This window comes from Gallinula chloropus, assembly GCF_964237585.1.
Source record: "Gallinula chloropus genome assembly, chromosome: 9".
Taxonomy (NCBI): Eukaryota; Metazoa; Chordata; class Aves; order Gruiformes; family Rallidae; genus Gallinula; species Gallinula chloropus.
Genome location: NC_140094.1, coordinates 19,688,259 through 19,712,646, shown reverse-complemented (window position 1 = coordinate 19,712,646; position 24,388 = coordinate 19,688,259). Strand labels below are relative to the sequence as shown.

General features: G+C 44.3%; 1 protein-coding gene across 3 annotated transcripts in view; it reads left to right on the top strand.

Moving 5' to 3' along the window:
* Nucleotides 1-3,426: 3,426 nt before the first annotated feature.
* The window catches only part of SMAD3 (SMAD family member 3), a gene marked incomplete at both ends in the record, with an annotated part of 74,384 nt that continues 53,422 nt past the window's right edge, over nt 3,427-24,388 (top strand). For all 3 annotated transcript variants that reach the window (XM_084268059.1, XM_084268060.1, XM_084268058.1), the window contains one exon: nt 3,427-3,632. In XM_084268059.1, the coding sequence (XP_084124185.1) occupies nt 3,427-3,632 (206 nt within the window). The remainder of the gene's footprint in view (nt 3,633-24,388) is intronic.

Below are 24,388 nucleotides of genomic sequence, written 5' to 3'. Positions count from 1 at the left end.
AGGTAACCTAAGATAGCTGTAAATCGCAGTAAGTGGGGTTCCTGAACCTGTACTATGCCACAAAGGTACAAAGATAGTGATTTTTAAAAAGCAAAGAAAAAATTATATCACAAATAAACGCATAAAATTATTCTGCCTTGTGCTGGCTTCCAAGACGTCAGACATTTTGTAAACCAGCAAACAGATCCAGACCATGCAAAATTGGGATGGCCCTGTCTTTTCCTGTCTGTTAGTTTTTCCACGATGAGAGTGTCCAAAACTTCCTGAAAGAAAGGATTACTGTCCTATTTTCACAGAACAGTTCATTCTGACAGGTAACCCCAGCAGACCCACAAGCCTTTCCACAGAATGGGATGTCCCCATCTTAAAAAATTTATTCTACACCCCCAAAAATCCAATCCTTGCTTCATTTTAGCAGCGTTCCCGGTGGTGCTGTGGCCCAGAGTTTAGATCAGTGATTTAGCTGCCTACGCCTCGGTTTAGTGTTCGGTCTTTTGCCACTAAATCACTATACAAGTGTGGGCAAACCACTCAGCTCTTCCTCTCCTTCCCCTTATTCAAATTTACCCAGTCGATCGCTTGCGATATGACTGTAACGGACTGAAGATTAGCCCATGAATATGTACAGAAAATTCTGGAAGCCCTGCTGAACTGAGGTCACAGCGTGAATTCTGAGAGTGAAAATGAGGTTTGAGTATTTATTGCAAACTTTCTGGATGAAAAAAGCATGGAATGGTCTCCAGCCAGAACAGCTAGAAGGAAGCAGATATCTGCACCATTACCCTGATGTAGGATTGACTTGTCAGGTCTGAGGCAGGTCCTTCAGGCTCAGTCATCTTCTGGGCTTCTTTTAGTTGCAAAATGTGCTGAACTGGGAAAATAGAAAAATACTATTTTAAACTTCACATTTAAAATCATAATACATACTTATTTCTCCATTAAAAATGTATTTAGCTCCACCATCTGTGTTTCACTTGGTTCACATATTCAGGTTATTCTTTAAAGATGGGGATTAATTTTTTTTTAACTGAGTATTCAGATTCTTAACTAATCAGCAGGAACCAGGCATTTTCAGAAAAACACAAATATGCAGCAAGTAAATGGCACTAGGAACAGTCAGTAATTTGGGCATCCTACTTTTAAGAGTAAATAGGGTAATTTTTTTTTTTTTTTTGTGTGGAGGAACTATTTCCTCAAGTGATGTTGGGGTCATCTTCAGGGGTTCCACATCTCTCTGCTTTAGGCATCTCAACCCAGGCAGCCAAAAACTGGGTCAGGGCAACGTTCCAAAATTTTAGTGGTGAGCCTCCAAAATTCAAGACACTCAGGGAATGCATGTTAAGGAATAATATGAGAATTCTGGAGGGGGATAAAAAAAATATAGACCTGAAATATCAATATTGGTACCCAATATTGGTACCCAATGTTGATATTTCAGAATTTGGTCCTGTTCATTTGGACTTAACCATGTTGTTTGCTTTAAATCCTTGTGAAAGCCAAGCCGGTTGCCTCTGAGCCTCAGATGCTGTCTGAACCCAGGTTCCTAACTTGCCACAAGGCAATCTGTATGGATGACTGCTTCAGATCCATGGGCATAAGAAATCTTTTGATGCTGGCTTTCAAGGAGTCTCCCCACTCAGCTGCACTGGAACCTGGAATATGAAAATGTGGGTTGGCAAGAACTTGCACTTCTGGGAGCTGTGGAGCAGCCCCAGAGGCTTCCCAAATGTAGGCATTATCCCTTCTGGTAAGATGGAGAAAACTGGGAAGTGTACCTCAGCTCCAAACCTCAGAATGTGGGAGCTGGCTCACCTGAAACTCTTACCCCTTGGTTCCTGGGCAGCTGTTGTGAGGAGCTATGAAGCAGCTGGAGCTCAGAAATGTGAACTAGCCTCAGCTGAGGCACCTGCTGATTCTGCAGGTGGCCCTTAGCCCTCCCTTGCTGCTTGCCAGGCTGCTGTGTGTGATGCTCAGCACTGTTTCAGGGTGGATTCTCAAAAAACTGGAGCCCTGCAGGGCTATGGTTACTATTTACGTGGGGTTTAGGGCCTGGATTCCCCTTTGGCATGAAGCGTGGGATGCTAGAGACAAGGGAGTGTGACAGCCCAGTCTGTCCAGCCATGGGAAGTGAGAAACTGGAAACGTACCTGGATGCCACCCTGAGTCAGCCAAAACAGCAGCATTTCTACAAAACACCTAGATCTGAATGAACTGCTGTGCTCTGACAAAAATATTCCGTCTGAGAATTTCTGACCAGGTCTGGTAGTAGACATCGCCAGGGTGTCATTTGTGCCTGATACAGGGCAAAAATCACTTGGGTACCTGGTACCCACGGGTGGAAAGATGAGGGAATGGAATAGTAAATTTAAAGGGTTGAAACAAAACTCCCAGTTGTCTGAGCACAACTGAGTTGTGACCTGCTATCTCTGTACTGAAACACATCTTTCCACAGAGAAAACAGCCATGGCAGGGGCCTCATCCATCTGCTCGCCCTGCCTGAGGACCCTCCATCCTTCCGCTCGCTGTGGAGGGTTTTGTTGCCCGTGTTTATTTTTTTTTTTCTGCCTTTCCCCCTCGATGGGCTTTGCCCGAGGGGCTGCTCTTTATCTCGCTTCTAGGCTGACTCTCCCTGTGAGCCCGCGGCCCTGAAGAGGACGAACCCGCACCCCGGGTCTCCCTTCAGGGCGCTGCCCCCTCGGCGGGTCTCCGCGCTGTGGGGAGGCCGAGGGGACGTGGGTCGGGCAGGCCAAGCCGCCTGCGGGTCTCCCGGCGCGGGGTGAGGACGCTCCTTCCCTCCGCAGCGGCCCTGAGGGAGCTTCCCGCCCTGCGCTCCGACTGGGATCGCGGCGAGAAGGCCGCGGGGGCGCGACGCAGCTGAGAGGGAGCCGCGCTGGAGCGGGGCTGAGGGAGGGAGAGCCCCGTCCCGCCCGGGGCCTCAGCCGGGAGCGCGGGGGCTGCCGGCGGCGGCGGGGAGGGGAGGGGGGAGCGAAGTGGAGTTCCCGGCGGGCCGGCCGCCTCCCCGCCCTCCCTCGGCGGCGTGAGTGAGCGTGTTTGGGAGGGAAGGAGGGGGTGGAAGCCGGGCCGGGGCGGCCAGCAGGCAATTTGCATGAGAGACAGACTGGGAATGAGCTGGAGTGGGCGCCTCTCCGCGCACACAGAGCGGGGCAGGAGGGGGAGGAGGGAGCTGCCGCCGCCGGGGAGAGGCGGTGAACTCCGGGCAAAGTTTGGTGCCGCGGGCCCGAGGCGCTGAGGCACCGGCGGGGCGGGCGAGCGGAGCGGCGCCGGGCCAGGCCAGGCCACCGCCGCCCGGGGCCGGGCTTTGTGCTGCCCGCGGCTCGGCGGGGCCTGCGCGGAGCGGCGCGGGGGGCGGCGGGACGAGCGCGGAGCCAGCGGCGGGGCGCTGCCGGCCCTGCCGGGCGAGCCAGCATGTCCTCCATCCTGCCTTTCACTCCTCCCATCGTCAAGCGGCTCCTGGGGTGGAAGAAAGGGGAGCAGAACGGGCAGGAGGAGAAATGGTGCGAGAAGGCGGTGAAGAGCCTGGTGAAGAAGCTGAAGAAGACGGGGCAGCTGGACGAGCTGGAGAAGGCGATCACCACGCAGAACATCAACACCAAGTGCATCACCATCCCCAGGTAGCTGGGGGGGGGGGACGGGGACGGGGAACAGGGGATGCCTAGCCGTAGCGGCGGGGAGCGCACAGATCAAGGGGTCGACCCCTTGCAGCCCCCCGCACGGTTACTCCCGCCGGAGAGGCCGGCGGGGCGGGCGCAGCCGCGGGTCCCCCCGGGGCGGGGCGGTGGGGGTGGGTACGGCGGTGCTCGGAGGCCCCGTCGGTAGCCGCGTTCTCCCGAGGGACCCGGCATGCTGGGGCACAGCCGGGTGGAGAGGGGCTTGTTTTGCTTTCCAGCACCGCCGCACTTCGGCGCGGGGTTAGCCCTCTCTTACTCTGTCTCTACGTATGGTATTAAAAAAACCCCCAAACAACCCACCCAAACCAAACAGGCACAAAACAACGCAAGCAGCTGGCTACAGAATGGAATTACTCTCTAGTAACGAGAGAGGAAGAAAGTAAGAGGGGAATGCAGGGGGGAAAATATGTCTCCAGCCGAGATTTTTTTAAAAAAAGTAAAAAAAACCCAGTTGGAAGCGCTCTGGGCTCCGGTTCCGTGGGCACTCTCATTGTCAGAAGTTTCAGCGTGTTCTCCAGTGCTGCGGCGTTAAGGGTTTCCTTTGATTAATGCGTGAGGAGAAAGGGTTCTGGTTGGGGTCGCTTGGTTTCTTCCATATTAGCGAGGCAGATACTGCTCGGAAGAGGTGATTGAGAGCCCTGCTGTGCGTGTGTTTTCAAATTACTTCTTAAACCGGGAATGCAAATGGCATAGCTGAAGGGGATTGTTTGGAGTGCAGGAAAACCATGTGAGGGTGAATATGACTCTGACTTTTTAATTTTTTTCAATTTTTTTGAAATAACACAGATGAGATTTTTAGCCTTGATCCCAAGCTTGATCCGTAAGACCACTGTAAATCACAAAAGATGTGTTTAGAAGTACCCCATCCAAGAAAACTTTGAAATAGCTGGCCACAAGTGGTATTTTGTTACTGAAGATCGCTGATTTCTATGAGCTCGGCCTGGGTGACTGCTGATTCCCTTACTGGCTGTTGTTAGAGAGTATTTTATTATTTGTTTTTTAAAAAAAACCGAAGGCCAAAGTTCATCCCAAACATTTGAATGCAGCATAATTGTGTGCTTCTGCGTGAGAACATATCTGTGTGTGTGTGTATTCATGCTTCTCTCTCACACAAACAAATGTATGCTTTCTTGGTTGTCAGAATGATTTAATATGCAGTAGCTAATACAAAGCAGCATCTGTTGCATGAAAAAAGTGAAGCAAGTAGCTTAGAAATGTGGGTATTTGGAGCTCCTAAAATTTTCTTCCAACAACTTTAGTGGGTTTTGGTTTTTTTTTTTTTAAAAAGGAAAAATAAAGTCTCCTTACTCATCTTTTTTGGAGCTGAATGACCCTGGTTAAGATTTTGGCCAATAATGCAAATAGATCTCTCAGCCTTTGTTGGAGTTACTCTGGCTTTGCCTAGCTGCAGCACAAATCAAAACCTGTAGAGCTCCCATCTGATACAAATGCCTTAAAAAACCCTACATTTTAGAATTCTTGGTAAGCAGTGTGCTTTCCACACAGATAACAGCCTATATAAACTGCTCCTCTGAAATACTTACCGGTTCAAAAGAAAAACGCCTTGAGCAGCCCTGCTGATGTGCCCTGAGTGTTGTATCTAGCTGATGTTGACCTGTTAGGGAGGGTGAAGCCTCTTGATACTTCTTTTACTAGTAACAAGGTAATTTAGATAAGGGAAGGAGGTTTTGATATGGTATGATTCAAAGGAAGCAAAGCGACGGGTGGAGCATGATGCTTTAATTTAGTTTTAAAGCTTGAAAATAAGGAACAACACAAGCAGATGTCACAAGTCATAAATATCACCTCCAGAGATTGTCCTGGCTGTTCCTACTGCGCAGAAGTGAATATCTGTTTCTCCTCAACCTCGCTCTGTTAAAGGAAATCTGTACAGAAATTAAAACATTTAATGGGCACTTATGACACAGAACCTGCATCCTGCAGATCTTAAACTTTGGTGTGGTGGGGAAGTGTCAGCACGTTTTGATGGTAGCTCCTTCTGCCTTGGCACTAGTTTTTAAACATGAAACTTCATATGTGCTTTTATTATTGTTTAATGTGTATATTCCAGAGATTCAGATGAGCGTGGTTAAGTTAGTCTGTGCTGGACCCTCTGCATGTATTGAGAAGTTAATATCTGTGTATCAGAGGCTGGGGAATGGTGTGGAAATGCAAAACACCTTGTCCAAAAGTCAACAGTAGAGCTGGAACTATAACTAGGCCTTGTGACTTTAAGAGCCATATCTTAATGTGTCAGTTGACATTAGTGTTTGTAAGGCAATTTAGTTTTAGTTTTGCTTTGTTATTTGGTGGTTGCTTTTTTTTTTTTTTTTAATACTTCTGCATATATCATTTTACTATTTAGTCAAATAAGCATGTTGGGGAGAGGAAGGGGGGAAACCATCATTAAGGATTAGATCATGTTGTGCATTGTCTGTAATGCATCACTAGACTGAATTACAGTGAAGCTATGCCAGTGATGACTCTGTCCCAGCAGGAGTAGGGTAAGTCCAAAATTAGCTATTGTATCCATGAGACGAAGCAAGTTTCAGATGTAAAAGTGCTTGAGCATTGTAGAAACATTGCTTATGTGAATAAGGGCTACACAGCAAATTCCTGCAGTGATCAGGTGGAATTTTTTTAAGGAAGAACTAGAAAAAAAAACCCCTGATTTCATTGTAGGGCTAAGGAATTAGAATACCAAATTAATTCCTGCTGTCATTTTTATTGACTTGGAACTGGAAATACACATACTCCATTCTATCTCATGACCCATTATTAAACAATGAATAGTTTATTTGCTCATGTTCAGCATATGTTACTTTTCAAAGTACTCCAGTAGTAGGATGGTATGACAGATACCTCAGGCCCCAGGTTTTTTGTTGGAAGGACCTGTAGCAGACAGCAGAAGGCTGGAGAGACCTTCAAGGAGTTCAGTGTAACGCTGCTGGCAGGATTTGTCCTTCCTTTTATTTTGTTTCTTTTTGCTGAAAAACTTACTGGTCTCAGACCATCTGATTGTTTCTTGTGCTGTGGTTGCTGGTGCGGAGCAGAGTGCCTGGTTCAGAGGACCCACCTCCCTCTCTTGGCTGGCACGCTGCTGCTGAAGCCCATCCTTCTCCAGAAAGGAGCTGCCTTTAAACCTCTAAGCACTAAGCTGGTGGCCTTTGGTGTCAGGAGTTGTAGCAAACTGAGTCTGTGTGGCAGTAAGACATTTCTTCATTTCATATGGGGAGGCAAAGTTGAAAACACACAGTCTTTTGCCTGTTAAAGTACACCCTTTGTACTAGTTGCATTGAACTTGAAAGCTCAGCTCTCCGGATGGGCGTTTGTAGCACTTCTGAGACAAGCTTCAGGACAATGTGCCAGCAGCAGGTACCCCAGCACAGCAAGGTGTTTGAGTTTGCATCCTCCAGTTTGCTCTGTGAGCAAGCTCAGGTCTGCTCCAGCTGCTGTCGTGCTTTCTGATGTCTCTATTTGCTTCTGAGACCAAGAGTACAGTAAGCATGGCATCTGCTGGCAGTAAAGCCTACCTCTGGTGTTACTACATACCTGCAGAACCCTCTGGACTTCATGGGAGAGGAGCAATGAGTTCTGTTATTGTTCCTGGCCTGAATCGAAGCTGTACTCTGAGCCTGACAAACCAGCATAGAAATAAAGAGCATTAGCTGAGGAGTGTTTAACTCTTGACCGAGGTAAGGGTCTGAGTTGTAGAAAGCCAGGAATATGTGATGGGCACTCAGTCGTTTCTGAAAGCTATACAGTGTATATATAATCATGCTGAGATGGAGTGAGAGAGTAAATGCTTTGTTTCAAGAGCTTTAGTGGTACTACACATGTTAAGACATAAATCTCATCACATCTTGTGGTATATTTTCATATGCATCTTTTTCTTTTGAACCTATCACTGTATTTTTTTTATAGCATCAGTAGTTTTAGGGGAGACAGGATTCTTGGAGGTAAGGAACTCCTTCATTTAAGTGGTGCTCTCTTTAATTGAGAAAAGAGTTTTGAAGAGAGGTGGGTGTTATTTCTTGTGGGACTCATCTGATAAGAATAGACTGTCCCAACTGAAATGAAAACGTGGCACCTTTACTTTTAAAAGCAGTTGAGCAAGGTCTTAAATGATTAAATTTTGTGGGGATAACCAGGGATAATAAATGATTTGAGGAACATTTTGGGTGTGAGCATACCTTCGGATGGAGGTTGGAGGTTGACCACCCAGTCTTTGCAGTGTTCTAAGGACTGCCTTGATATCAGGGAAGTATGAAAACTGTAACTACAGTAATTGGCAGAGGCTGGCTGCTCATCTGGTTTCAGTATAAGCAAAGGCCAGCCATAGCTTTGCATATCCCCACACTGATATTTATTTATTTATTTATTTAATGCCCGTTTTAATATATATATGTATTTAATGCAATTTATAAATATATGTTTAGATATTAAAATATACATTATATATTTATAATGGGCATTATGTATAAATTGGGCAAATTACATAAAAATGGGCAAATTATATATAGAAATGGGATATATATATTAAAAAAATACCATTTTAAACTACCTTGTTTTCAGCTTGGTCTGTCCCTGTGCACGAGGAGCTCTAATATTGCAGAGTTGTTTGAGTGTGCTGTGGTAAGGGGGGTGCACTGGAGGTGACAGCAGCGCAGTCCCTGTGTGCAAACACAGTCTGGCTGCCACTATCCTTGTTGGTTCCCTGTTGCTGGTAATTCTGCTGCTGCAAAACTCTGTGCACTAACCTCTGTCCTGAGCCAGCTTTATGGGCAGGTTTTTACAGCCTGATCCTAACCTTTGTGCTGCCACCGGTACCCACGTGAGCTGGGCTAGCTGTGGCAGCCAGAGCTGCAGGGTAGACGTGGCTTTACGGGTCGGTTTGTAACTAGCTTTGTGGCACTGGTGTGACCGCAGGTCAGGTCTAAAGGTGAAAACAGGGTAAGGAAGTAGATGCAGCCTGTAGTCAGATGTACTTTCTACCTGCCCCTGGTTCCTGGTCCCTGCAGCCCCTCCAAGTTCTCCCCATCCCTGCATCAGAGTTACTGCCTCTTAGGTTAGTCTGGGTAATAGCAGGTGTAGCTGACTTCTAGTCCATGCTGTGCTGTTTTAATAAACAAAACACTGCTGTTAAGTTAAAGCAGTGGTGTTGATCCAGCCAGTTAGGGAGCAGCTAATTGCTCAGTTACATTGGCCGAGATGAAAGGAGGGAGGTCAGAGGAGAAAGCATTATCCAGCCTTGCAGCCCCTTCCCTCAAAGTAGTTGCTGCCTGAATAGCACATCAGACCCAGCCTTTAGTATGATGGCTTCTCAAATTTGTAACCTGTCTGCAGCCAAAACAATTCAAAACCTTTTATACATATATATATTTATTTATATCTATATTTATACATATATATTTATATATATATTATATATATATAATTTTTTTCCTTAGATGTGATGACCAGCTAACATTTTGCATTAAAACCGATGGTAAAACTCTTGAAAGACAACACAGTGATGTCTGTATGGGACATTAATAGGCCAAGGAGAAAAAAATACATCTTACCATGTTAGAATTGTTTTCAAGTATTCCTATCTCTGCCTTTTTTCCTTCCCCTCTTTCTCAAGAGACTAAAGTACTTTAAATAGCTTCTGAAAGGACTCATAAGATCCTCATTATATTGTGTAGTAAGTGTTGAATCTTTGGGAAATAAAATGTTTAAAATGGTTGCTTAACTTTTATAGTATTAGGAAAAGACCCTGAACACTGCAGTCATTTAAATATAATGAGAAATAAATGCAAAAAATTGATGAAATCAAGAAATACACACTGTACAGGATTATCACATCAGGGATCCAATTAAAATGAGCTCTTCTAATAAATATTGGTTTAATAATGTAAACTTGTGATCGCTATATTATTGCAACAAAAATAAAATTAACAAGATTTAATGGACTGAGCAGCCATTAATTTTCACTTGTTAATTTATTAGGAGCATCTAATGCTGTTAGATGCACAATAATGCCATTATCCTGCATGAACTACTTTCTGAAATAAATAGGGCCAAACGGTGCTTGAATTAAATTGAAATCAGATTTTATTCCCATATTATCTTTTTTTTTTCTGGGTTTTCATTTTTTTTTGGTATTTTTTCCTAGCTTTCCTCTGTTGAGTGCAATTAAATTTTCAGGGATGGGATGCAGCACTCTCTTCCAGTAAGGCTTATGAATAGTCCTAATTAACTTTTCTCCTTGTCTGCCTTGATGTGCTGTGTAAAAAGCTTTTTCCAGTCCAAAGCTGATTGTGTTGATTGGCAGCGAAGAGAACAGACAGGAGCGGGGGGAATAAAGACAGGGCAGAGGTTCTTGTCCAGACACTCTGGTTCTGGAAGGCTGACTCCACCAAGCTTAGCAAATGTTTGCTAATTACATTTTGTTGCATGCCACATAAAGACAAGGAAGTTGTTAATAATTGGGCTCTTGTCACTGGTAGCACAGTGTAACTGGAGAGACAATAATGCATGGGTTGTAGCTAATACTGCCTTTAAAGATGTTTTGAAGCCTTTTAGACCTGATGCTCGTTTGCTCCAGCATCTCTTTACCATTGCTGTCAGAATGGTGGGACCTGCCCTTAGGCAGGCAGGGGAGTTTCATTGCTGCTGCTGCTGCTCTGGCTCTGTAGAAACAGAGTGAAAAGCCAGAGCTCTTTCTTCCTGGGGTAATGGCTTGATCCTTCCACAGCGTGGGTCACAGATGTGAGCGGGAGCAGGCTACTCCTGCCTGGTAATGGGAGCCCTATTAAAGACAAAAACAGGGCCATGTGTGTAAGAAATAATACTGTCCTGCTTTCACTCAGGATCTGTGGGAGCTCCAGCATAGGACATCTTGGTCATCAATTAAGCAGCAGGTTAAACTGAAGCTGCTGTAGCCACGCTGCTTCAGATACCCAAATTGCCAGTGTTGCTCATGGAGCGAGAAGGTCGATTTCTCCATCCCATGTGGTGCTGCAGATGACTTCAGGCTGTTCAAACCGAGGTGGTCAGGAAGTTTGTGGGATTGTGTGCCCCAGCAGTTGCCCCAAGATTTGAACCATCATTCAGTTCTCTACATGGAGAATCTCCACATGAACAGGCATTACTTGCCGTGAGCAGAGATTGCTGATACTGCCTTACTGATGTCAAGAACACGCTTCTGAAGTAGCAGATGTCCATGGATAGGAGCAGGACTGGGGAAAGAACACCAGGAAACAAGGGGAGAAACTGGTAATTGTTCCTTGTGAGTTTGATTCTGCAACCTGTTTGTGTTCAGAATCACAATACTCCACAAGGAACCAATTCGATTCCATTTTTAAAGTGTTAGGAGGTGCTGTTGAAGTGGGAGACATGAAGGAATTGTAAATCTCGTTGGTTAGCCTCAGGAAAGAACATACTTACAAACCCACAAAGCCCTACCTGTTTGAAACGTAACCTTTGGAAGTCTGGGAAAGGTGAGTAGGTGTCATGATACCTTTCGTCACTAGAAATACCTTTACAGCTGATCAGCACTAAGGTTATGAGGGTGAAGAAGTTGCATGTTTCAGGTAGGCATGGGAATGGGGTCTATGTGTGCCTGCCTTCCCCTAGGATGGGTACATGTTCACCACAGATGGGTGGTGTGCCAGACCCCATGAGCAGGACCATCTGTTTTCCCATCTCCAGAAGCATATGCATCACTTTAGGAAAAGTGAGGTCTGTGAGTCCTGGAGAGATGATGGCAGGGACAAGCTATCAGAATTGGTCTGTTTGCCTGCAGCCCTTGCTTCCTCTGGGCTTTAGGGTCCTCAGGAAGGATCAAGATGGACCATCCTTAGCTCACTTCATAAATTGTAGTTATCTAATCTGAAAATTTCATTGAACTCTTGCTTACAAATAGTGTCATAGGAAAGGTCAGAGATTATCTTTGAGTTGGTGACACTCACTAACCATAACTCAGTCTTTGTAAAATAGGATGTCAAAACAGAAATTTCATCCTTTGTGGTGAAGTTGCAGCCAGCAGTGGTTGAATGATGGATGCTGATACTGACTTTCCTTTTTCACCATGAAAGAGGAAAAACTTTGGGCTTCCTGTTCTAGTTGCTTGAACATGAGAAGAGAAATTCACTTGTTCTTCACAAATGTAGAACAGTTAAAGTTCACAAAAATATTGGGCTTGGTAGCAGACATCTGTGGAACATGAGAATGCCTCTTTGTTTCCATGTTGAATATGCAACTGTTGTTGCTTTATCTGTTTAACAGCTAGAGAATGCTTTTGTCCCCAAATTTCCTTTCCCTCTATAGCTGGATTTTAAGTGTTTCTGTGTGGGAAGACTCAACTACAAGCACCTTTAATTTTCTTAGACTTGGAAAGACCAGATGTGGGTTTTTTTCATAGACATACAAAGCCTGTGGTTTCCATCCATGTGGAACTGTACAGAAAGGTCCTTTTTCTCCTTATTATTTGTTGAACAAATTGTTGTTCCCCTTGAGTCAGACCCATAGTCAATTTGTAGCACATGTGCAACAGCATCTGAAAAATACAACTGTGTTTTAAGAGCACTCCTTGCCTCAAAGAAAGGCTAATAAGCAGCTGGAGTGTGAGTCTTTTCCTACTCTCTTTGCATTTATGTAATTAAATGGATTTTGGTAAATTTATGTCTGATTTACATGCAAGTGAAAGGCGGGTCAGGCCAACACAAGTAAGTAGTGAACTGAAAACAGAGGATAGAGGTGTTTGTAGGTTTAATGGTACCCAGTTTTTCTCATTTGAATTTAGGCCTTTTGGGGTTTCTGTGGGTTCTTTGCAGGGTGTGAAGCCCGCTCAGCAGAGCCTGCGAGACCTGAGGGCTCCAGTCCCCCAAAGACTGGACTTGTCAGCCCTGGGATGGAAATCTGGCAGGAAGCCAGGCAGAATTGAGCTGGAAGTTTGTTGAAAATGATACTTCTCTGCAAAGCATTTCATTTTCGGAGGAGTTCTCGCTCGTGTTTCGTGGAGGGTTTTCTGGTGGGCGCTAGCGTGGCTTGGCAGAGGATCTCCACATTTTGCAGCAGAGATACCACTGGCAGTGTGTTTGGCATCAGCAGTGGCTCCTGATCCTGTGCCTGGGTAGAAGGCAGCGTTTGGCTCTTCTCACTGTGGGGTTTTTCTTTTTTATTAATTCTTTGCTTTCAACCATTTGTAGCCAACTGGCATACCAGTGGTGAAGCCCTTGTAATGCACTTCTCCCTGAGCCCACTTCCCACCTTCCCTGGTACACAGCTACACAAATACAGGAAGGAGTAGGGTTTCCTCTTGCACTGCCCAGATCAAGCTCACCCACAATTAGAGGCCCTGAACTCAGAAGAGCACAAGGTCTGCTAATAACATCTATCCTTTCTTTCTTCTCCCATGGTCAGCAGCCTGTGGGAAGGTCTACAGTAGTTATTGGCGTTGGCCCACAACCTTCAAGTGAAACTCTGGGGTACTCTGGAGATGAATTACCTTGTAAGAGTTTCATGGGCTTGGAATGGTGAAACTTGTGTGATTTGGCTGATGTTTCTCCAGGTCTACTTCTTGAGCCTGAGTTTACCTGACTTACTGAACGTAAGCTTCAGCATAAGTCAAAGCTTGGTTCTTGGCCTGTTGAGTGTTACTGCTGTCTGTTCCAATTTTTGTGGCTTTTATTTTTATTTTAGAATGGTAGAAAGTGGAGATCAGCTGATCTCAAACCACTGTGTTAGAAACAAGCAGTACAAAATAACTAAGTACATTTTTTTAAAAAAAGCCCAGATAATCACTGCCTGATCATCAAAGCTAATACTACTCCATAGCTGATTTCTGTCGCCAGTAAAAGTCTCCTGGCAGTCTGTAAATTGTTTGGAGCTTTGCTCTGAATTGGATGCCATAAATAACTTGTGTGTAGGTAGACAGCTGATCACAGAAGCTTTTTCCCCAAGTCTGGTTTTGCGTGTTCGGTAGAACTATCGGCTGGAAGTTCACGTATACAGTTGCAATTGTGTATTTTTCCCAGTTGTAACTGAATTAAGATTGGTTTTCAGTTGTGGATTACTGCAAAATGACTGTGTGTTGTGGTTAGGGAAGACTGAAAATGCCAGGTTTTGTTCCCTACCACTATGTAACCTCCTTGTACCTTACTCTTAACTACCCAGCAAATACAGTACTCGCCTCACAGAGAAGTCAGAGATTTAATAACAGTTGTAAAAAGCTCTTAAAATCTGGAGAAGTAGACTCTGTTGCAAAACCCAGTGCCTTGCTGCTTTAAAAAGCTCTCTCTTGCTGCTCAACAGCTCGTTGGTACTAAGAACGCAGCTTCAATTTTTGTTGGAAACTTTCTTTGGAAATGTGTCAGTGCTGCATCAGTGAGAACATCAGGATTCCGTGGATGTTCAGTGGTAAACCTTAGCTGGCTTTGCATAATATTTATCTGTTCACCTCTGTGCTGGTGCCTGCTGTACAGATGGAATATTGTGACTGGTTGATACACATCATACCACAGTGGTCTGCTGCTGAGCTCAAGTTTGAAGTCTCTTAGCAGCCGTCCAGGGGAAACACTATACACGTAGCCTCATGTTTTCATTTAAGTAATATTATATAACCATGTGTGAGTTTAGTGCCATCCAAATACAAACTGTTAAATGGAATAACTGTGTGTGTCTGTCAATTGCTTGTGCTGCTGCTAGTGGACATTTACAGCCGGGACCCACAGCAACACAAGTTGGAAAACCAAATGTTTCTATACCTATAGCTCTGCCTTTTCTTGAATGTTTTGAGGCCACTGGGAGCACTGGGCAGGCACATCTAATTGCTTTAAAACTCCTTTGCATCCTGAAGACTTCTGGTGAATTGTACCAGAAGAGTTGACTGAAAACTAATAGCTGGCCATCTGGCTGGAAACACCATTATTAATTAAGCTTTCTCTCTTAAATCATATACAAGTTTGAAATAAATGCCCTTTTCAAAGGTACTGAAGCAAGCTGAATTCTTGCTATGAGAAACTGTATTTAATGTGTCTGCTCACTAAAATTATGTATTGAGAAGTAACACTCAGGAGCACGGTTACTCAGAATTCCTAAGAGCAAAGCAACCTCTGGATTAGTCCTTGTGTGTTTTAAATGGTTAGTTTCTGTGAAGGACAACAAGTTAAGTTCAGATGCTGTCAGCTACTGCCATGTAAAAATTAAATTAATCTTTACTAGTCAATAGTTACCAAGTCCTTTTGAAGACTTTTGCATTACAGTGATCCCACAACCTGTGGATGGGCCAGTGCCCTGTGGAAGGGGGGAGCATATGTGGCTTCTTACTTTATTCTATAGATCTTAAAGGCCTTTATAGCAGAAGGGTTTTCCCCTCCTTTTGCTGATGGGGAAAGTGAAATCCGGAGACCTTGGTTGGATCACTTGAGGTTCACTGCAGGGCAGAAGCGAAGTGATGTGTGGGGCACAGACACTTGAAGCCCTGCTGCAGTGTCCGTGCACAAGACGGAGGTGATGTTACTCTTAAGATGTGTCTGTGCTCTGGGTGTAAGAGTCAGTTTGAGAGCTGCTCTTTCTGCATTATACCAGTAATTCATAAACATACTCATAATGTAGCGTTGATAATTCTATTTGTTAAAATAGTTTTCAGTTAAATACAGGAAGATTTTTTTACTGATTTAGGATCACAGAACCCCAGACTGGTTTGGGTTGGAAGGGAACTCACAGCCCATCTAGTTCCACCCCCTGCCATGGGTAGGGGCACCTGCCACAGCCCGGGGTGCCCAAAGCCCCATCCAACCTGGCCTTAAACCCTGCCACAGATCCAGGGGCAGCCCCAGCTGCTCTGGGCAACTTAAACACAAAGAAAGTCTGGAAGTGCTGAGGATAGACTTCCTTGGACACTCGGGAGATGATGTTTCGTTACGCTTGTGTATTTTCCAGACTTGGGATGAGTACAACTCCTTATTGTCTTGATCTTTTCAGTACCTTAAGGGTACCTGGCAATACTTCTTGCTATGTCAGAGGGCCAGAAGAACAAGCTTTAATTCAAACCTTTCTCTAAGTATTGCAGTTCCTGATGATTGTGCTTGGAGAATACCCGTCTTAGGATATCAGAAGAACAGTATAGCCATTTAGGTGATAAATGGTCACAAAAGGAGAACCCTGAAATGTTCTGGGTCAAAGGAATAGCGTTGTGTGAACATCCCTGTGGTTTCCTCCCTTTAGTTCTCCATTTTTTGCTGATGGTGTGTGCTGCAAAGCAGTGGCGTGCCAGCGGAGCCCTTGGACATTGTGGCTTGAAATTGAATTTTGTAAGTCACGGCTTTGCACGCCAGTCTCTCCTGCTTTGAAAGCTCTGTTGAGATAGCAGCTTCTGAACAGGAATAAAAATAGACATTTGAGTGTTCTGATTTTAGAAGAAAAAGCAGCATTTATTGGATTATGATTGGCTGATGACTTTGAAGCTGGAGACAGTTTTATATTACAGAGCTCCTCACCCTGCTTATTCTCTCAGTTCCTGTTCTCTCCCCTGGTTTTCTTTTTTTTTTTTTTTTTTTTCTCCTCTTTTCTTGCTTTCTATTTTTAGGATGGCATTTGGGAGTTTCTGCTGTACTGGCAGACCAGCTATTCCAGCAGAAAAAGAAAGAGGAAAGGTGGGAAGTAGAGCTAAGGAGCACTAATAGTCTGTTATTAATTTGGCTTTTGAGTGCTTAAATCCAAAGTTTATGTGTTTCCAGTTTATCTGATGGTGAAAGAACTGCTGGCCCCTGAAGCCACTGATTACATGCATTTTGGCAGTCTTTGTCCACTTCAGTAGAAGAGAAGTAGGAAGCTTAGGACTGGAGAGAGGCCATTATAAGTTTTAGGACAATTCTTTGAGCATTTTGTATTTTTTAATATGTGTGTGCATATAAAATTAATATATAATATACATATAATACATCATATATTTAAAATATACATACAGTATAATAATGTATATGTGTATATAAATAAGTAAATAAAAAATTTTGCTCAGTAGAATTAGCTTCAAGCAGAAACTGGTACTTTAATCATTCTATGGAGGTAAAAAACAAAAGTATTTCAACTTCATTTGGAAAAGATGTTAATGGCTTGTTAACATTTGGACAAAATATAAATAGCCCTTGTTGAGTACATACATGTGCCTACATAAATGAAATAATGGGCTAATGCTTTTCCAGTCAGCTCTAATGCTGATCAGAGATTTGACTTGCTCCAGGGGTGTAAAAGCAGAGAGAGGGAAGACAAGGATGGAGCAGTTAGTGCAGAGGGATGTGGAAATCCTCCACCCCTCCTGGTGAAGAGGCTGTGATGATGCTGTGTGGCCCCTCTAAAACGTGAGATGCAGCTGACCAGAGCCCCTTTGCTAATTTGTGCCTTTGTGACTTGCATTCTGCTCTGTGTGGGGTTTTCTTTGTTGTGGAGGGGGTTTTGTTTAAATATTATTTTTCTTCCTTGTGCTGTGTCTGAGAACCTTCAACAGCAGGGCTGGACAGTTGCTTTGGGAGCAAGGAGAACAACAATAAAGTTCATTGTTAGGAAAGCAAAAGGCGTTACTTGATGTGATTGTGTGTAAAGCAACCCAGGCATAGGTGTTTGGGTTTTGGAGCCCGAGTGGGATTTGATTTTTGTCTTCAGTTCAGTAAGTCACATACATTTATTAAATCTGTGTGACCTCAGGGCTGTCGTTTTTGCACGTGCAGCTCTGAATTTACATCCCTGTGAGAGAATGACTGGGGAAGCAAGGGTCACAGGCTTTGTCACACTTTTTGCTTTAGAATCACTTCTTGATTTTACAGATCGGGTGGTGTTTCATCCTTCATTTTGATGTGGAGTGGCTGTGCTGCTTGGAGCTACGCAGAGTATTTCTCTAGGTTCATTTGAGGGTTGAGTGTTGTCAAAAGCTGGCTGAAAGTTCCTGCAGTGTGACTGCATATGTAATGTATTGCTATAAATTCAATCGCTGAGGAATTATTTTTAGAAGACAAGGGTTATTTCAAAACACAGGCCATAACTTCTCCAGCAGTGGTTCAGTAACTTACTCCTGCCCGTTCAAAATTGTACCTCACGTTGAGTGGGATCCAGTTCTGGCTTGCAGGATTGTTTTAATACACTTCTTATTTTTACAGCAAGTGAAGCTGTTACTCCAAGGTCCTTACCCTCTTCAGAAGAAACAGGAGACAAAGTCTGCTGGTTCACAAAACCCGATATGCGAGGTTTGTTTTGTAGCTGTCCTGGGGACTGGGGCCTGCTGCTTAATCTGCAGTTGGCAGTCCTTTGGGAATGCAGTGTGCAGGCTTGCTCATAGGATAACCTTTCTCCGGTTTTGTTTTCTGCTGTTATCTCCTGGCACAAAAGGCTGGAGGAGCAGCGAGCAAGTGAAGTGCTTCAAATTTGCATTTGTTTGTATCTCTGCAGTAGTTTTCAGGGACTGAGGGAGAGGGGACTAAGGAAGCTGTGTTCATGTGTGTTGTGCAGCAGTCTGTGTGGATGAAGCTGCTCATGCCGTCTTCTCTTTTGGGAAACTTTCAGTAAGTTTTCCCCAGGCTGCAGTGGTTGAAAGCTGCAGTGAGCGCATGTAGTTGGCTGGCAGACACATCCGAGCCAGCTTGTTGTAGCTAGCGGCGTTACGGTGGGAGAAGTTCCCAGAATCACAGGGGTTGGAAGGGACCTCCAGAGCTCATCGGGTCCAACCCCCTGCCAAAGCAGGGTCCCTAGGACAGGGCACACAGGTCGGTGTCCAGATGGGGCTGGAATCTCTCCAGAGAAGGAGACTCCACACCCCCTGGGCAGCCTGTCCCAGGGCTCCCTCACTGGGAAGAAGTTCTTCCCCAGATTGGCGTGGAAGTCCCTGCTTTTATCTTACAATAACTTTTGTCTTGTACTTGAGCTCCATGTGTTTTCTTAATATGCCAATAAATGCCAGAGTGGATTTGGACAGAGCAGGCATCTCAGGCTGCCCTCCTGGGAGTTGGACTCGATGACCCTTCTGGGTCCCGTCCAACTTGAGCTACTCCGTGACCCTGTGAGTCTGTGTCTCGTGAACGCTGCTTCTGACAAAAATGACAACCCCAATTTACCTCATTTCCATGCACTTTCATGCAGTCATATCTCTGTATATTATGATAATGATACATCAGTAACATAATTTTATTTATGGTTTCCACTTCTGAAGGATAGTTACCTAAAAAACAATGCAGGAATATTAGTCACTGGGCAAACCACTTGACTTTGAAGAATGTGACTATGAAGTGTTTTGTTTTCTCACATCCTACGCCAGTGACTGGTAGTGTCTTGTCACTGTTGCTACCGTTTGATACGAGTTTAGGGCTTTACCGGCAAATACTTATGTGGTGATTCCATGGTGAACAGGCATCTAACCACATGCAGAGCCATTACAGTCGGTCTTTGGGTAACTGTCCTTACAAGGTGCCTCTGAAGTGAGCTGGCATGGGAGGATGCAGACTTCCTTGTGCCTTTTGATGTCCCCTTCAAAGAAAAGAGTCAATGATGTCTCATTGTGTAAGGTAAGTAGCCCATTAGTGGTCATGTCCTCTAATGAAGAACTCCAGCTCTCCACATATCCTTAGTCTAGCACTTTTCATGAGGGTTGAAAGCATTTTGCATGCTGGAGGAAGGTGTTACAACAAACTGAAATGTGGGTGCAAAACTGCCTGGGCGTTTTCTCTGCAGGGATTTCTGCGTGTGGAACGTGAGAGTAGCTCTGTGACCCTTGTGCAATAACTGAGTAGCCTTCGAAATCCATCTTCTTAACCCAGTCTGGCACTCTGCAATTCGAGCTTTTGTTAGCACACAGATAAGCTAATTGTACAAGAGGCAACATTACCTGGCAATTGCCTAATCTTCCCATGTGCAATAATCTTGGATAATGCAAGTGTGAAGCATCATAACTTTCTGGGACTCTTTTCTTCATTGAAAGTTAGCTAGATCACCTGTGTGCAGTTTGTCAGTGGTGAGAGTATGTCAGAACTCGGAGGAGTAACTGTCAGTGGCAGGAGTTGTGCCTGGAGTGTACCGAACAAAAACGTAGTGTTTACAATCTTTTTCCTGTAAGTTATATTTTTAAAAATCTTACAGAATTTTAACATACTTTTAACCATCAGGTCGTGGCGTTCTCTAATCAGTGTAGCATTACTTCCCCATCTTTTTGCATTGGTTGAAGTCTATTTCAGCTAAAACCTCTCATTCTCTGGCGTTTGGTCTCTTCCTCTGCACTAGCAATACTTCAAGTGATAGATCAGCACTTCATAAAAAGCAGGATTATCTGTAAGCTGCAAATAAGTAGAAAGAACCTAGTGTGGAAATTACAGGGTTTGCTTGTCATTACTGGTTCATTTCCTAATACCTGTAGTAATTTCCAGTGTGATAATGGACGAGGTGAGGGTCTTCAGATGACTTTGTCCCGAACTGCTTTTTGACTACTCGCAAACTGTTCAGACTTTGGCTGTTCAGACTGGTGAGATGCTCTGTCCCCAGCCATGCAAATATCACAAGCTGTTCGACTTGTTCATTTCTTCTGTTGGAAAGGCAGAGAGGTGGGGGGGGAGAAAAAAAAACCAGCCTTGACTTGCACCCTGGAGGGACTCTATGCAAAACCAGTCTAAGGTTTCTGGGGCGGGAGCCGTGAAGTTTTTCTATTCTTTTGTTTATTGTGCTTCGCTTTGTGACATCTCTTAGCAAATAATGAATAACAGTACGAGTATGCTGCGAGACAGGGAATCTGGAAGCGTTTATTACACTATGTGTGTGAACCGTAGTCATCACCAGAGCGGCTTTTCTCACGGACTGGCCTGGTAACTGCCTGGGGGGAAGAAGCTGGCGGAGATCTTTGTAATGAGGTCTCGGGGACTCCGGTATTGCTGCTTCCCAGGCTCCCTGTGCAGAGCAGTCCCTGTCCTGTTCTGCAATCAGCACCTGTCTCTCATTTCCATCAGTAACAAAGGGCTCTGTAAACCCCGTTGCTGTTTGTGTGGAGAATACTTTGCCTTCGCAGTCATGGGCTAGGAAACACCACAGAAGCAGATAAAAGCCAAGTATGGCAGTTGCTGCAGGAGGCCTAAACCAAACAGAAATTTCTGAGGTTTTCCCTTCCTTCCCTTTGCAGTTTATTTTTGTCTTTATTTTTGACGGGGGAGGCGGGGTGTGAGTGGGAAAAAATTCTCTCTAAGCATCAACACTGAAATTCTGTTGGGCTTTACGTTGTTTGCTGGGGTTTTTTTAATCACTTTCCCCTCCTTCAAGAACTGCTTGCTTTTAAAGGAAGATTTCCACATTCCCATGCTCAGCCCTGTGTCTGTGTAGAACTGTAGGAAGCCCTTTTGTCCTGCTAGCACTTAGGATGAGTAATAGTGGTCCCACCAAATTCATACATCCTTGGAAGTCTGACATGTTCTGAATCTTCTTGCCAGATTGAGTCTCTCATAAGTCACTGGAACTAATCACACATCTCAGCCTGACCGTAGAGTTCCCGACCTAAAATCTGCAGCTGCTCGTACAGAGCTATGGTATTGCCTGAGGTGTTGTTTGGTACATGTGCTTCTTAGGGAGCTGCTTTGCCTGCAGCAGTATATCTTCAATTTTAGGGTTTTTTTTTTTTTTAAAGTTTTCATAGCAGTTACAGTTGCTCATAATGGGGTTGCTCTTGGTTTGGACTCTGAATTTGGAGAGTATTGCTTGTAAAGTGATATTTCCAGCTAGCAGTGGCTGCAGTCTGCTTACTGAGTATATATTTAATATTATTCAGGGGGTTGTTAAAGAAAATGGAACATCATGTAATTAGCTTAGCTCCTTGTTTCTAGAAATCACATCTCTACTGGCAAGCAAATGTAGACCAAGAGGAAGCATTCTGGGACTGAGTAAGGATGCAGCTTCATGTTACACCTCTGATTTAGTCTAATAGTAGATTGTCATTAAAAGCCATAATCCCTTTTCTGGCTGTCTCTGAGGCTGCTGCCTGCTTGTGAGGAGTATACCCTTGTTCTGGAGTGTCTATTTGTCTTTATGGCAACCAGATCACCCAGCCTGATATGGTACACTTCTAAAGCAGACTTGTGGGTACCGTTGTGACCTCTGTCTTGAAATTAGTAACCTGTACAAAGTGTGTTTTTTAGAAATGCATCCTGTCTTCATTTAAAAATACCAAGACAAAGAATCCACTGTGTCCTCTATTTCCCCCCCCCACATCCCCAGCAGCTAATAAACTCGTTTAAAAAAAAAAAAAGGGAGGGGGGTGTTTTACCATATTTTGGTAAAGCATTCACTTTTCCCCCTCCAGTAAACATACTGCTGTGATTCATTTGGCAATTGGTCACAGCCTTCATAGAAACAATGTGTTGAATTTCATACACGTTTTGTTTTAATACATTTTCTTTTGCCCTAAACTGTTTTTGTGGGTGTAGTTTTACTGAGCTGTACACAGCCTAAGAAAAGTCTTGCCATACTATGTCTAGAAAACTACCTTTCATCAATCAGACTTCTTCTCTAATAACAGAATGAATACGAATTTGAGAAGACCTTAAAACCAGTGGCCCACAGTTGTGGTGGTCTTCAGTTCTGCTATGGTCTTCTAATTTTTTTTCACCAGAGAAAATTTACCCTGTACTTGCCTCTAGAAGTCTCCCACCCCTCAGATGATGTTAGATTTTGTCCCATGATGGGTTGGGTTTTTTTTCACGTTTTGTTTTGCATGCCCTTGTAGCTTGTGCAGTCCTTCAGAGGAGCTTTTTGAAGAGCATTTGTCCCCAGAGGCACAGCTTTTGCGACTTCTGGCTTCAAGAGGGTAAAGGAACTCAAGTAGCACACTACATAGCTGGTTTATTCTGAATTAAAGGCTGTGGTTTGCCTCGTGATTTGAAAGGGATGGGAGGCAGCATGTTGGAACACGGGTGTCCCCACAGCCTGACACCTCTGACTCTGGAAACAAAACTTCAGAAATTCCTCTGTAGAGGCAGTGGGAGGTGAGGCATCTGCCACAGACCTGACATCTGACTCAAGAGACTTGAGTCTTTCCACCTAGAGAAGGCCTGTGATTATTTTTAGCACTTCTGACTCTGCTTAGAAATGGTTTAAAATAATGCAGACTGTTTTAGGCAGGGGGCAAATTGTCTGGGAAAGTATCTGAAAAGGCTTCATTAAAGAAATAAAAATTTAACTACATTGGAGTAGAACTGGTGATGGTGAACAAGCCCACGGGTGCTGTGCTTAGGACCAGCAGTGAAACAAGTCAGAGCTTGCATTTGTGATGTCCATAATTTTATGAAAAATGGAAATTTAAGGTATCTTATGGGGTTTTTTTCCCCAATTTACCTTTGTTTTTATTGAAGATGTCAGTACGATCTTGCAGTTTGAGGAGGGGTGTGGGAAAGGCTTATATTAACAATACTTCAAGTATTTCTTTTGTGGGTAAACTCAGGACAAAACAGTATCGTGTTGTTTCAAGCTACGCTTAGCATCTCTGCCCTGGGGAGAAGAATATGATTACACAGCATGTAAGGCTTGCTTGGACAAGTTGTAATGAATGTTAAATAACTGTTTGGTAGCAGCACGTGTGCTTTTAACTTAATAAATATACATTGTGGTGATGTTGAGAAGACCTCAAGATTATAATTGTTTGAAATATGCTTTACAAGCGCTGAGCAAAGCGAACTAGTTTGTAGTCTCAGTCAGGAGCACACACTCCAGGGAGGTGCAAGGAATTTTCATTCTCCCCGTGTGGTTTAGACCAGCAGAAGACATCTGCCTCTCTCTTGGCAGTCAGCTCCTTCACCAGGGCTGTGCAGTGCTCCGTGCAGTAAGACTGAAAGACACATTTGAGTATTTGCCTGAACTGGGACTTGTGATGATGGCAGAGTGATGGTCTTTGGGTGGCTTAGGAATCCAAAGGTGCTGAAGACCAGTTTGAGCATTAAGTTACCAGAACTGAGCCTGGTGTCCTGAGCTTCCTGCATGTGAAAAACTGCAGTTTCAGGGAACTGCAGGAACCAGGAAGATGTGTTTTGACTGATTAATAGGCTGATGATCTTGCAGAGCTTAGAGACCTCGTGCAGGAGGGGACTGTGTGGTGGTGAGCATGAGGATGAGTAATTTAGCATTCACCTGAGAGGTTCTGAGGTCCAAAAGAAGCTTTTTGTGCCTGTTATTTCTTGAACTTTTATAAACACTAAGCAGCCCTGTGTCCTTCTCCAGTGTGTTATCAGTCTGATTGGAGGAAAAGGGCTCTCACTGCTGAGCTGTGTGATGAAGGATGATTGCTGTGTTATGGAATTGTTTCTTTCCTTCATTTGTGGGTTTTCTCCAGTGCAGAATGAACTTGGACACTGTTGGGGAATTTAAATAGATAGGATTAGAAAGTGATGTGATGGAAATTGTCAAAAGGTGATTAATACTGGAAGCCTTTTGGTTTTTTTGGTGTGGACAGTCTCCAACATAAAGCTGCTTTGTTAGTTGTTGTGATGCAAACTCTGTAGGCAAAGCTTAATCCTGTTTCTATTCAGGATTTCTGGGACAGAAACACATGTGCATCTGTAGTACCACACAGAGAGAATAAGTTTGCAGTTTTAGCAGGGTCTTAGGCCCATTATACTGGCCTGACAGGATGGTCTCACAGTGTGTGAATCGAGTCTACAAAACACTTGGTAGCTGAGATGCCTCTTGAAAGTGTCAGACTCACA